General features: G+C 36.0%; 2 protein-coding genes across 3 annotated transcripts; both read left to right on the top strand.

Annotated features, from left to right (window-relative positions):
* The first annotated feature begins 2,209 nt into the window (after positions 1-2,209).
* On the top strand, positions 2,210-7,726 carry LOC145583051 (protein CDC73 homolog). The gene is made up of 4 exons (XM_081640165.1): positions 2,210-3,320; positions 4,500-4,582; positions 4,713-4,828; positions 6,715-7,726. Exons 1-3 carry the CDS (start codon positions 2,276-2,278, stop codon positions 4,800-4,802), a joined length of 1,218 nt encoding a protein of 405 aa, XP_081496291.1. The 5' UTR covers positions 2,210-2,275; the 3' UTR covers positions 4,803-4,828; positions 6,715-7,726.
* A 436-nt stretch (positions 7,727-8,162) lies between these two features.
* Positions 8,163-11,976, top strand: LOC145583050 (MLO-like protein 1). 2 transcript variants are annotated; one of them, XM_081640164.1, is made up of 14 exons: positions 8,163-8,459; positions 8,548-8,605; positions 8,835-8,884; positions 9,115-9,231; positions 9,369-9,426; positions 9,536-9,624; positions 9,770-9,844; positions 10,030-10,118; positions 10,196-10,245; positions 10,348-10,388; positions 10,585-10,794; positions 10,890-10,957; positions 11,082-11,142; positions 11,591-11,976. In XM_081640164.1, the coding sequence occupies exons 1-14, from the start codon at positions 8,334-8,336 to the stop codon at positions 11,732-11,734; spliced, it is 1,236 nt and encodes a 411-aa protein (XP_081496290.1). In that variant the 5' UTR covers positions 8,163-8,333; the 3' UTR covers positions 11,735-11,976. The 2 variants fall into 2 exon arrangements, with proteins under 2 accessions (XP_081496290.1, XP_081496289.1); XM_081640163.1 differs by having other exon boundaries at positions 8,177-8,459; positions 8,697-8,884.
* The last annotated feature ends 2,346 nt before the right edge of the window (positions 11,977-14,322 follow it).

Below are 14,322 nucleotides of genomic sequence, written 5' to 3' on the forward strand. Positions count from 1 at the left end.
TACTACTCTTGTGATCTTGACCATTCAATTTGCTTCCTTGTAGTGAGCGACAAACGCTACGACATTGTTTCCTAACCTTTGTTCACCATTGATATTGTTCTTTGAGCCGCGTTGTAGCTTTAATTTGTTTAACCTTCCTCCAAACCACAAATGCTTTCTGGTTGGTAATGACAACTATGTCAAAGCAATGCTCCAACTAGCTACTTATTAAAGCTTCATCACTAACAACGCTCTAAGTCCTTAATCTCGATAGATAAAAACCAAGCCCTTTTACTAAACAATGTTGGGAAAACCTCTAATTCCCAATATAAAACTTCTTTTTCATATATTCCCACTTTACCGTCCACTTAAGCAATTATGAGAAAACTGATTTTTTTTTTCGATTTAGATGTGAAGTAGCGGTTTCTATAACAGAACACCACCACTTCAAGCTAATTCAAGTAGTGGTTTTACGATTATAGACATTTGACGTAAATGGTATGATGGGAAATTATAAAAAGGAAAATTCTCTATGGCAACACTATATAGAGTATTTTTAATTTTCTTAGTGGTAAAATGAAAAAAATTCTTATTATCCTTGGTAAACTCTATTTAGTTATAATAATCAAATGGTGACATTAATGATATTTATATGTAATTATAAGTCTAACCATGGTTAAGGCCAGGGTTAAGTTTTACAATAATGACGGGAGGAAAGTTTCTAAGTCGTTGAATTCTAAAACTCCCCCGATCAAACAAAATTTATAACCAAACCTAATCCTACTATAGGGGTAAGTCCGAGTCGAACCCAAGGGAAGGGAGATATATGCTATGGTCTTAAGTTAAGCTATTCCAAAGTCTTAGGCAATGGTTTGGTCTAAAGCAAAGCAAATCAACACAACAAATACTAAGAATAGAAATCAATATCAAGGTACTAGGGAATTAGGATCCACATGCATTCACGATAAACATGCTAATTTGACAGGAAGCTGATCAATCGAATAATGCGAGGGAAAATGGTATTTGCAATCAAAATCACTTGAAAAGCTATTTCTTAGGGTCAAACTAGTGGTCTCTACGAATGACTATCAAAGGAAAATCATAAGACAAGTTCAATCAATAAGAGTAGCTTCCAAATCAATGTGTCGTATCAATGAAAACTACAATGCAATCTAGCTTGATAATCAAGCTTAGCTACTTCTCAACAAATCAAACACATGCACAAATTCCATCAACCAATTTAATCACAATATCAAATCAATCAAAATCCCCAAATTAGCAATAGTCTATCATTCATACATGCTTCACCACATCCCTAGAAAAGGATCTACTCACTACACAGTGTAGAATTGAAAAGCAAATCTAAACTAATCATCAATTTCACCATCAACTTTGTAATCAAAATATCAACAATCAATTCAAACAATCAACTAGAAATTCAACAGTATATCAAAGATCAAACACTAAAATTGCATTAAAGAGAAAGGAATTCATACAAAACTTTGATCAATATCAAAGAGAATGAAGATCAAAATGTAGCAATCATCAATTACCAAGTTCCTCTCTCTAAAATCTATGAACAAAAGTTTCCCAAATAAAAAAGAGATTGTAATTTGACTATTTAAGTTAGGGGTGCTTATCGAGCAAGTCGATCACGAGTTGAGGGGTGCTCGACTCAACTCGAAAACTTTTTACATGTGCTCAACTCGTGCTCGCTAAAGTTTCGAGCAAATAAAACCTGCTCGACTCGTGCTCGTTAAAGTTTCGAGTCGAGTCAAGTAGCTCACAATCTGCTCATTAAAATTTTGATCCTTCTATTATTATATGCCTTTATTTATTTTTTGTTCAATTTATATTGTTTTCCTTATTATATATAGATATTATTAAAAATTTACTCTTTCTTTTTTTTATGATATAAATTAAGGCTTAATAAGTATCAAATTTGTTTAAAGATAGGAACTTTGTTTGCAAATTCTATATTAATAATATATTATCGAGTTGCTCACGAGATTATCGAGTCGAGTTAGAGCTTGCTCAACTCGTGCTCGTTAACATCTCGAGTCGAGTCGAATTCGAGTCGAACTAACTTGAGTTAAATTTTGACCGAGCGTTGACCGATTCGAATACGACTTGCTCGCGAGCTGCTTAACTCAATTAACACCCCTAATTTGAGTATTGGAGTTTTTCCAACATTATTTTAGAAAAGGACTTATAAAAACCTCTGTATTTTTTTCATTTCTCACCTTCAACTTCAAATTCCCTCCACTTCACTACCACCTCTCTCTCGCAGTCTTCCATGGATCCCCTGTCAGCGCTGCGAGACTACACCATTCGAGGAGATTTAGACAAAATCCACCGAGTCGGAGACGAATTCCGATTCTCAACTCACTACTCTTTCCCCTGTAAATCCGAAACTGCTTATCGTTCTAAGCAAGGTAATCTCTACACTCTCGAAACCCTAGTTTTCTTCATCAAAAATCGCCATATCAAGCAACCTGAGTACATCAAAAACTCCACCAATCAAGGGATTCCTCCTGTCACTTACGTTGATCGGAAACCTCTCCTTGATTATCTTGAAGGCCGGGTTTCGTCGTCTGAAGCTATTCAATTTGTTCTTCCGACTGCTACTGATGTTGAGGAGTATCGGCCCGATGATCCCCAGTTCTTTTCTTCGATTCCAAACAATAATGGGGTGAGTAATTTGGGAATTGAGGATGATTCTGAAATTAGGGTTTCGGAGGAGGGGGGTGGTGGTGGGGGTGAGGGTGTTGATTTGATGGGGTTGATTAGGGCCAGTGAGAAGCCGCTTCGGGATCGAAACGCTGTGTTGCAGGTTCGTAACCGCGATTTTTATGGGATTTATGTTGGGGCGTTGAGGAGGGAGCAGGAGAAGCCACAGCAGAGGAAGGAGGCGAATGTGGGTGGGAATAAAGGGCGGCCTTTAGGTGGGGAAAAGGATGAAGGGTTTCATTCGGGGCCGAAAGCGAAGATGCTTAAAGGAGGGGGGAAGATTGGGGAAGGGGTGCCTATTATTTTGGTTCCTAGTGCTTCTACTACTTTGATTACTATTTATAATGTGAAGGAGTTTTTGGAGGATGGTGTTTTTATTCCTACTGATGTTAAGATGAAGCAGATGAAGGGGCCGAAGCCGGAATGTGTGACGGTTCAGAAGAAGTTTAGTAGAGATAAGGATAAGGTCATGACTGCTTATGAGGTTAGGGATAAACCCTCGACTTTGAAAGCCGATGATTGGGACCGTGTTGTGGCGGTTTTTGTGCTTGGGAAAGAATGGCAGTTTAAAGATTGGCCCTTCAAAGACCATGTTGAGATATTTAATAAGAGTAAGCTGCCAAAACTTTGATCTGATTTTCTGATGATCACATTGTTTTCTGAAGTGTTGTGGATTGACTTTGTAGCTGTTGTAGCTTGTTTCATATGGTTATTTGATGCTGATATATGTGTCACACAATTGTTTGTTATGTTTGCATTACTTTGTTGTGTAAGTAGAAATACTACGTTGTAAGATTTTTTTGAAAAACTCCACTAGAACCTTATACTTTGGTTTCCTCTTGGAATCATTTGATCAAATACCGTGGTATATATTGAGACACATGTGGGACTTATTGTGTTGGACTGTAGGATACGAGCTTATGTCGAATGTATAGAATTAAGCTATTGGAAAGTTGGTAACATTTTAAATGTTGAGGGGAAGAACGTTGACTAATTCCTTGTCAATTTGGTGTGATTGCTCAGAGATGTTTCCTGTAAGAGTTAAGAGTAATAATGATGATATCTAAGAGAAATAGGTTTGGATAAGCTGTAGTAATGCAACCTTGGTAATGTTTTGGTTTTCGCTCAAAGTAGTTTGATTAAATACTGTGGTTGGGGTGGTATGTATTGAGACACATGTGGGACTTATTGTGTAGGATCCAAGTTTTTATGTTGAAAGTGTAGGTTTAGAAACTTAAGCTAAATGGTAACTTAATAAGATTTTAACTATTGAGGATTTTAGGGGAAGAACATTGGCAAATTTATTTTCAATTTGGTGTAATTGCTCAGTGTTGTTTTTATTAAGAGTTTAGATTAATAATGATGATTTCTGAGAGAACTCGGGTTGGGAAAGCTGTAGTACTGCAGCCCTTGGCAATGTTGATGAATTTGAAAGTTTTCTAAAATGGTTAATTCTTGCTTTTTTAGTGAAACTCTTCATATCTAAAATGTTTTTTTTTTCCTTTTTTTTTTCTTGTCAAAAAAAAAAAAAAATGTTGTTTTTTCTTGTTTAATTTTCAGCATAGGGATGCAACTGAATTGTTAAAAGAGTTAAAATATGATTTCAAGCTTTCAGATCAAATCATTGCATTAATACAATGTTTAACACTAAAGCATTTAAGTTTGACAGCTTCCACTGTTTAGTTTGGAGTAACAAGTTAGAGTCGGTTAGCTGTAGTTATTTTAATATTATTGCTTGGGCATTGGATCAGTTTTTATTTCTGGTCTAATTTTGACTTTGTATTTGACAGTCATTGGTTTCTACATGCGATTTGAGGATGATAGTATAGAATCTGCAAAGGTTGTGAAACAATGGAATGTAAAAATAATCTCTGTAAGTTGGACCTTGCCTTTGGTTCCTTCCATATGCATATATTTATGTTCATATTCCTGTTGGTGGGTCAATAGACTCGATACTAGTGTATCATTTCTAATCTCACAAAGATTTAAATTTATTGGTACAGATAAGCAAAAATAAACGACATCAGGATAGGGCAGCAGCTCTTGAAGTATGGGGAAAGTTAGAAGAATTTGTAGCACGATCACGCTCTTGAGGCTATCTTATATGTGAAAAGTTCTTGTAAGCTCTTTTGGCAACTTTTTTGGCCTCATTTTTTGAGAGTTAAACTTTAAATGACAGGAATTGAGATCCTTAGATTGCATTTATGGATATTATAAGTCTTTTAATTGAATCTGTATGACTGTACATAATGGTTTAAGTTTTGCTGTTGGCATTTTTTGTGCTCTTTAGTATATTTGCGCTGTTGCGAGAGCTATGTTGATTTCGTTAAGTAGCGAATTTTTATCTATGTTCATAGGATAGGATATTTTACCTTCTATGTCAAATTTAATTGAGCCTTATAAAATCCTTACAATCCTCTCTTGCTATATGCAATTTAATTTTTGTTTTTTAAATAAGAAAAATTAATAGGAATAATCTCAACTATGGGAGTTCTTCTCATTTATTCTCAATTGTTGAATAACCTTACTGTCCCCTCCATTGCCACCGACAACTTACTATCACCCTACAATTCTCTGTAAGGTTTGTCCCATCTGGGAGCTGGATGGATTTCTGTCATGTGGGGCTGTTTTTGGGGTCGACTAGATGATTTATAAGGTGAGAAAGGTAGTTTTATGGTGTGAGTTAATTGCTTAATGGGTGTGTTTGATGTTGGGGTGGGTAGGTTGATTTCAAGGTGGTTGTGGTGGCTTTAGGGGGGGGGGGGGTGTGCTTGGAAGTAGAGTGGGTGGTGGCTTTCAGGGCGATCTTGATGGGGCTTTTAGGGTGGTGTTGGTTGAATGACGACATTGGGTTGGGAGGTTGATTGTTATTGAGGTGTCTAGGGTGTGAGTTATGGAGGTGGACAGGGTGGGCTGGTTAGGTTGGTGGTCAGTTGGTGCAGCAGGCTGGTGAAAGTGGGAGGGGGCAGGATGTGCAGTGGGCTAGTGGGGCGATCTGATGCGGTGGGTTAAGGATGGTCAGGTGGGGAGGAGAGGAGAATGAAGGAAAGCAGAGGAAGAGGCTTAAAATTTGAAAATCTTTTACCAGTTCTACAAGTCACATATCGCTGAATGATTTGGTTTAAACAATAGATGGGATTAAAATGTGAAGACCACTCATGATTATACCTGTTAATCTTTACATAAAATAATACAAATGGATGTAGATTTTATGATTATGCTTTCAAGCAGGATATAAATATTTGCATTAGGATTTAGGAAATTAATGTGATCTTTTCAGTAAGACCTATTTGTAAATGGAGTTGTGTAAGCTACTTTCTGATTAGAATTTCTTTAGTAGAGTAAGTGTAATGTAAGTAGAGTAGCTATATAAAGCTGAGATATTTTATTACTCAATTTCCTTTCCTAGTCCGAAGAAGTGTTGATATTCCTAGATGTCAAGTTGAAGTAGTATATTCGAGGGGTTATTTCAGTAGAATGTTCTCTGGATGAATTTCTAAATCTCTAGTACAAGTGCCAATTGGTTGGAACTGTTTGGTGCTTTTATTGTCTCACATCAATATATAATTTAATTTTCCAATTTGAACATTGTATGCTTGCCATCAAGTATCATACGTAATTTCAATTTGAACATTGCTGAAATATCAATTTATCTGTTGGGAACAACATTTTTGCATTATGATAACAATGGCCCTCTCTCCAATTTCTCTCATCTAAGGACGCTATGTAAAAAAAGTGTCAGGAAGGGCCATTCTCATGCTATCACACTGCATTACTGTGAAATTTTGCAGTTTTGTTATTTTTTGGAGCAATCAGTTTTCCATTGTCTTCTATAGGCACTGTTGCATTTTGGAATCATCAGAGCAACCTTTATGAGTTCTGTTTCTGCTCTTCATGTAGAAGCTGTTTTCTCACATAAGCAGGGCTGGCCTCATATTTTCTTGACTATGGTTACCATTTTAAACTTCTTCTGGTAGGATGCTGGTTTGATGTTTTTCATTATAGATTTTCAGGTAGAGCAGGAATGGTGGACAACTGATCTCTTTTGTGTTATTTATTGTAATTCAAAGGCAAATATAGTTGAAGCAAGTAAACAACAAATACAGGCTATAATCATAAAGGGAGAAATACTAAAAGGAGAGAACATCAGGAAGAGGAATGCAAGAATATTAGGATCTTTATTTCTGGGGAAATGATCTCTGCACCAAGTTTGATATATGCATGACACACCCCAAGTCCTAGTTCATGAGGAGTGTTTTGCGTAAAAGTGGAGCACAGAAATTTGAAATGGTGTGCAGAAATCACCAGCCTTGTGTCTGCTGCATCTACTACCTGATGTTGGCACTGAAGTCCATTTTGAGATGGGCAGACAGAGAAGTGGGAGAACCTGTGAAAAAAGTATAGTTATTTTTAGTACCCCTGCTCTGAGCTGAAGAAGCTATGTCCCAAAACACCCAAAGAGGCAAAGCCTTCAGCCCCAAATGTGCACCTTTACCGGCTGTACGTGATGCTGAAAATCAACTTACCTGTTAAATTGAAAATTACACCTTTTAAACAGGAAACTCAGTATACTTGTAGTACGCCTCTGGATATGCAAATTGTCACAATAGTTTTAATTTGAAAATGAAAATACCCTTGTACAAGCAGAATTAATATATAGTAGGGTAACGTCCTTATTGTTAGGAAAATTTTGCCAATTATAATCCCCATCACTTTCATTTTACTAAGTAGTGTAAGAAACTGTTTTAAGGGCTGCCCGACTTCATAATGGCTGTAAAGTATTTTGGCAATGTAAGGACATGCCCATGTTCCATGTAGGTGGTGTAATTTATGGAAAGTTTGGTTAATAGTAGGAGGTATGGGAGTTCAATAACTGGTTTGAATTGTAAAAATGAACTAGACTAGACTGAAAAGAACCATACTGGTTCAAAACTTTTTTAAAACCGGTCTTGGACTGATTTGATATTTTGCTTAAATTTATCAATATAAACCTCTAGATGATTATTTTTCTCCTTAATATGTTGGAAAGAATTTAATATAATGATCACTTTTATATCAGGCTTTCCAAAAAGACATTAAACGTTTTCGTTTTCTTTTTCTCTTTCTTTTTCTCCATATTCGGTCCGGTTTGAGTTTTATTGGTTTAGTCTGATCATATTATAGTATAATATAACCGGTCTGGCCTCCGGTTCTTAAATTTTAAATTATTAGTATTTGACTTGGTTGAGTTTTGGATTGATCAACAATTATCAGGAGGGTGTGGCTTAGAAAGTTTCAATTTCGACATGCTACTTCAGTCCTTGCATATTCTATCTACTCTTTGTTGTTTAGTGATTTTTGACAATTCAACTGTCTAAAAAATAGAACATTAGTACAAAACTACAAACTATCCCTAAGATAAGTCGACATCAGACAATAAATATAATCACAAAGAAGTATTAAACAGAAAGTAGCGTTTACTAATATTGTAGAAATTTCAAAGGGTCAATTGTGTATTGTCATATAGTACACGTTAATGTTGTTATGTCATTGAATTGAAGACATCATGCTTACTAAATATATATGCGAGTACTATTTAAAGAAGTCCGGTATTAGTCGTCTTATCTTGTTTAAGGAAGATAAAGATGGCTGGAGGAGGAGGAGGAGGGCTGGACTTCAAGGCTACACCATCATGGGTGATAGGATCAGTAGTTTTTGTGATTGTTGTTATTTCTTTGGTCATCGAAAAATTTCTGAGTTACCTTGGCAAGGCAAGTGTTCTTTACTCTCTTCCACTAATAGACGTTGTTTCAGAGCTGACAGATTACTAAAATAACGTGCTGTGTTTCATGTATGTAGTTGTTGAAGAGAAAGGAGAAGAAACCTCTTAATCTGGCCTTGAAGAAGATTAAGGAAGGTGATTTTCTTATTAAAATTTTCGCCTTTGTTTGATTGTTGTAGCATGCTGATAGCTGACTGCTGTCCTGTACAACTTTTTGATCTTGTAGAGTTGATGTTATTGGGGTTTATATCTTTGCTGCTTACTGTTTTTGGAGATAAGGTTCATATGGTGTGTATACCAGAAAAACTTGCTAATAAATGGCTCCCTTGTAATGATGATTCGGTCCCTGCCGGTCTTATCACAGGAGGAAAACGCCGCCTTTTAGCTGGCATTAGTGAGCCTAACTGCAAACAGGTATGACACTCTCATATCCAGCAAGTACTGTCTGAAAATTGTCAACGGATTACTACCATGAATTTGTACATTTCATGAGAAGGCAAGCGGCTAAGTAGTGAATTGACATGATTTTCTACTGACTACTGCCAAGTATATATGCTCTCAGATACTGCAATTGACAGCTTTCAAGATTCATGAATTTTACAGAAAAACATTACAAAGCCTATTCGTTGTCTTTACATTTGCAGGGAATGGTACCTTTCATATCAAGTGATGTCCTTCATGACGTTCATTACCTCATCTTTATATTAGCAGTTGTCCACGTACTGAGCTGTATCCTGATAGTTCTTCTTGGAGAGATGAAGGTAATTTCTTATGCATATCATCTCTGAGTGCACGAGAGCCATCCATAGCTTAGATGTATGAACTTATGCCAATAAACCATGTTCCCAATTTAATACTAATGATATTCTACTATGTCATAACAATTCACAAGCTGCAGATATTTCAGTGGCGGAAGTGGGAAGATGCTATTAGAATGCAGATTGATGCAGATTATGGTAATGAATTAAAAACCTTTTATTTGATTAGGATTCTGATCAGAACTATGAAAATTCCAGCGTTGTATTGTGGATCTCAATTTTTTTATTGTCGTTGTTGTTGATACAGGTAACAATCACAGAGTACTAGATGTTAAAAGCCTCTCATTTATCAAGGACCGGTTTGATGGTAATGATGCCAAGTACCGTAATTATGTGGTATGTAGAGTTTGTTAAAATCACTTTTTCTCAACAATCCAGTGTGGATATAAGTATATGTTCCCCCTAAAATGGAATTAGTATAACTTAAGTAGACGATGGCAGATCATCTACAGCTTTATTTACATTTACATTCTGCTTTCAGATTTCATTCTTCAAGCACCTTGCTGGGATTGTAACTAAAGCTGACTACACAGCTATGAGAACGGGCTTCATTCTGGTAATTGTTATCTAGTTTTTTACAAATAGGGCGAATATTTGGTATAACTACACTTCATATTGGTAGAGAATTTGTATTAAGAGTGGATATATAGTTTCCTTTCACTGGTCTTTTTCTCATTCGATTTTTACACAGTAAAATAATAAAAACGCAGCTTCATGAGCTCATCTTTATTTCTTTTGCAGACACATTGTGATGGAAATCTAAGGTTCAATTTTCACAAATACATAGTCTACGCATATGAAGCAGACTTTAATAAAATTGTGTCTATCAGGTAAATCACTTTTTAAGTAATTCATGAGGTCCTCAATCATTCATTTTTATGAATATCTGCATTATTTCTGGCTGCAGTTGGTTCATGTGGCTGTTTGTGGTTATCTCATTGACACTGAATGTTTCTGGTATGTTATCTAACATAATAGACTCCTATCTTCCTCAAATGTATGGTTTATATAAATGAATGGTGCAGTGGATTGTCTTAACTTCATTTGTTACATGTGCAGGTTGGAATATATATTTTGCGATTGCGTTTATCCCCTTTATTGTAAGTATTAACAGATAAAGCAATCAGTATTACTCAATCATTCATTATGTTTTGTAAGCTTTGATCCTGAAGTTTACATATACTTCCTCCGTTCTTTTTTGTTTGCTCCATATTCCTCTTTGTTTGTTCTCTGTAATGAAGTAGAATCTCTTGATGTTTTCACTACTTCATTAACGAAAAGAGTTTTTATCTTCAGCTCTTACTAGTAGTTGGCACCAAACTGGAACAAGTGATCACAGAGCTAGCTATCTATATAGCTCAGAGGCATACTGTCGTTTTCGGAGAACTAAGAGTTCAACCATCAGATGACTACTTTTGGTTCAACAAACCCAGGATTGTCCTGTTGTTGATCCACACCATACTTTTCATTAATTCATTTGGGTCTGCAATCTACTTCTGGACATGGGTTAGATCTTACCACCTTGAAACTAAAATACTAATTCGAAATTAATTAAATTATTGCAAGCTCTTAACTTCATCTTGACACATGATCTGCAACAGTTCAAATTTGGTTTACACTCTTGCGAAATGGGCAAATTAATATTCGCGCTCCCAAGAATCATTTTAATGTAACATTACTTTCATACCTTGTTTTTTTTTTTTTTTTTTTTTTTTTTTTTTTTTTTTTCTCAATTTATCAGTCTTTACACTTCTATAGACTAATTAACCTCGTTTCGTACTTTCATGCTTTAGGTTGTTGGTTCAAATCATTTGCAGTTACAGTACTTTACCGCTCTTTGCTGTTGTCACACAGGTATATCATCCTTCTAACTATTTATCGTTTTACATTGCATTATAGAAATAGTAGTGATTAATGTTGTGTATCATTGGGAACGGAGAACAACTATACACAATCGAGAATAAAGTACAAAGTGAAAATAAAATAACACACAAGATTCTTACATGGAAAACCTCTCCTGAGTAACGAGGAAATCCAGTCCCGATGTCCAGACCAGTATTTTTACAAGACTAATGACAATCACTATAATTGTGTTACATCTCAAGTTAAAAAAAAATAGGCAGTCAAAGTACAACTTAAGCTCTTCCTCATTTAAAGCTGCTACTCCCTTTACAAAAAGCATAAAATTTTGAAGGCGCTACTTTCTAGCTTCTAAAATCTACTGCATAGTTCTTTCTTTATTAATTTGGGATTTGGGGAGATCATCCTAACATGTATTGATTGTGTTGTTTCATTATTAAAGATGGGAAGCTCATACAATAAGGAGGCTATGGAAAGATATGGCAGTGGGTTTAACAGACCTAATGCCACTGCTGCAGACCGGACTGCAGAAGGAGCCGATGCAGCATCATCAATTGAGATGGCCAATCACCAGGAACAACATTGAATTCTTTCAAACTGCAATCGATGTTATGCATGACTAGTTGTAAGCCACCTATAAATATGACTCTTAAAAATGTCATTGCGTGAAAATGTATAGATTAACACCATTGTAAGTGTTACAAGGTCTTGCAGTTGCAGATTGGAAATATTGTCTTGTAGTACATGTTTATAGTAGTAAGAGTTTATTTTTTCCTAGAGCTAACAATCAACCTATTAAATTGTTAAATTTCTCGCTCTATGAGTTTACTCTAGCTGTAATAACATTCTGTGCAACACGGTGAAAAAAAAAAAAAAAAAAAAAAAAAAAAAAAAAAAAAAAAAAAAATCTACTTTCAGATGTATTACTGAACTGCTATTTACTTTGCATTCAAGTAGATCATCACAACCTGGATATCGCATCAAATTATTTGATTGACAAACCCGCAGAAGGAAAATGTACGACACAAAGTAAACATCGTAACACATAAACACATAAGCAAGCTGGCGCTTTCTTAACTTTTTAGTTGCAGACATGATAGAGTAGCATATAGAGCTTATAATTACGGTCAATCATATATGGAGAAAAAGCAATTTGAAAGACTTGTGAAACCAGAGACCGAGGTACAGAAATGAATACTGTACAATGGTTATGCATGAGCGTAAGCTATGAGATTGCAACATAAGCTTATTGATAGCAGTAGATCAAGATGCACTAAGCAGACCGACAATCTAGCTACTTGTCTGTTTTGACTTTTATAATTAACGAGCATGACTATGCTTATTTTAGATCATATCTATGCCCACACTGGCTAACATAGATAAAGAGCTTTTAAACCAGACTTTCAATCACGAAAAGAAATCTCAGTGTATGATTGGGTAATTCTGAACTACTCGAATATGGATTCCGTACACATTAAATAATGAGAAAAACTTCAATATGTATCTTAGAAGTTAGGTTAAGTATTGGCGCATAGCACCTATATGTTTTAGAAATATATAGGATGACAAAATTTACCACTACAGCCTAATAAGTGATAGGTGGTAGGTATTTTAGGAAAAAATAATCAACGACATAAGATAACAAAAAGTACCACCACATGTATAATAGTACAGAAAAAGTACTATTAATACAATTAATATCTTAATGGTACATTATAATACACAAAAATGTACCACTGTAGAAAAATATCAAATGAAAAAATATAATAAAAACCCCATACTGCCCTCCTATATGCATGCTAAACATATAGGTGCTATGCGACTAGATGAACTCTAGAAGTTAATACCTGGGCTGCTGTAGGCACAAAAACTGTTAATGGGACATAAAATTAAACTAACAAGTTAATATTAATATATATATATATATATATATATATATATATATATATATATATATATATATATATATATATATATACTGAAATCACATGAAAATCTTCAAATGTATTTTAACTGCAACTTAAACAGTACTATCCTAGCAATTAAAAGAAGTAGCCATGAGTCAGAGAATTGAGAAAGAAACTGGGATTGACTTTGAAACTTGGAAGACAACTTTTGAATCTTCCTAATATAAACTGTTTTGGGGTTTTTTTGGAATCCCTCGAGACACTGGTCACGCACTGCTGGCAGCAAGATTCAGACACCTGCAAAACACGAATATTCCACCGGAATATTCGCCTCCGACGGTCAAGTTAGTAACTGAAAGTCGAAAAAGCTAGAGAGAGAAAGTAGAGAGAAGCCAGAGCTGTTTAGTGCTCTATTTAATGTTATGTCCCCATCCCCCCCTCCCATCATAAATGATTGGGATATTTATAAGGGTGGGAATTTGTGCTCCTTTAGGGTTTGTTCCCTAAATTTCCATGTCCAGATTGGCTGCGCAATCAGGTCAGATGGGGGCGTCGTTTTGCGGCTTTCTACAATAATTTCGGGATTTGGGCTCTGATGTAAGAAAAGCCCTTTTTCTCTCATTTCAGGTGCTCTTTTGAGCTTTGACACGTGTCATCTTCCCATAGGGACACGTGTTGCCCTTTGATTGGGCCACGTGTCACTACGGGATTAGACCACGTGTAAGGGGTATTTTTACCCTAAACATTTGCCCCTCAGAGGGGGTGACTCGTACGCCACATGCCGCCTCCTCTGATCCTTTACACTTCCTACTGCGTCCGCGTAAGCAGGACTAAGGAATATGGTGGAACATGCGGACGGATCTGTTCGCCTATTTGATAGATGACTGTCTTGGGTAAGATGGCATATCCCGTCCGCCTGCAATCCCTCAAATGGACGGCTGAGTCTGAGAATTGGGCGGACGGAACCCGACACTTCATCTTCTTATGGGAGAGCTCGGACGCTCGGCTTTTAAGGGTGGCAGTTCTTATTCTGCTGACGTGGACGTCTATTTGGACGTGCCGTTATACGGCCGTTTCTTTTTCCGTCTAACTTAACAGGGGGTCTTTTTAACCTCTTTGAATTCTAGGTTAACTTTTTCAAAAAGTAACCATTTGAATTCCTGTGCGGGAAAGATGAATTTACCATCTTGCCCCCATAAATTTTGCCTATAAATAGAGGGGATTTGACCTCATTTAGGCACTTTGGAACTTTAAGCATTTTTAGAGA

This window comes from Chenopodium album, chromosome 15 (genome assembly GCF_948465745.1).
Source record: "Chenopodium album chromosome 15, dcCheAlbu1.1, whole genome shotgun sequence".
NCBI lineage: Eukaryota > Viridiplantae > Streptophyta > Magnoliopsida > Caryophyllales > Amaranthaceae > Chenopodium > Chenopodium album.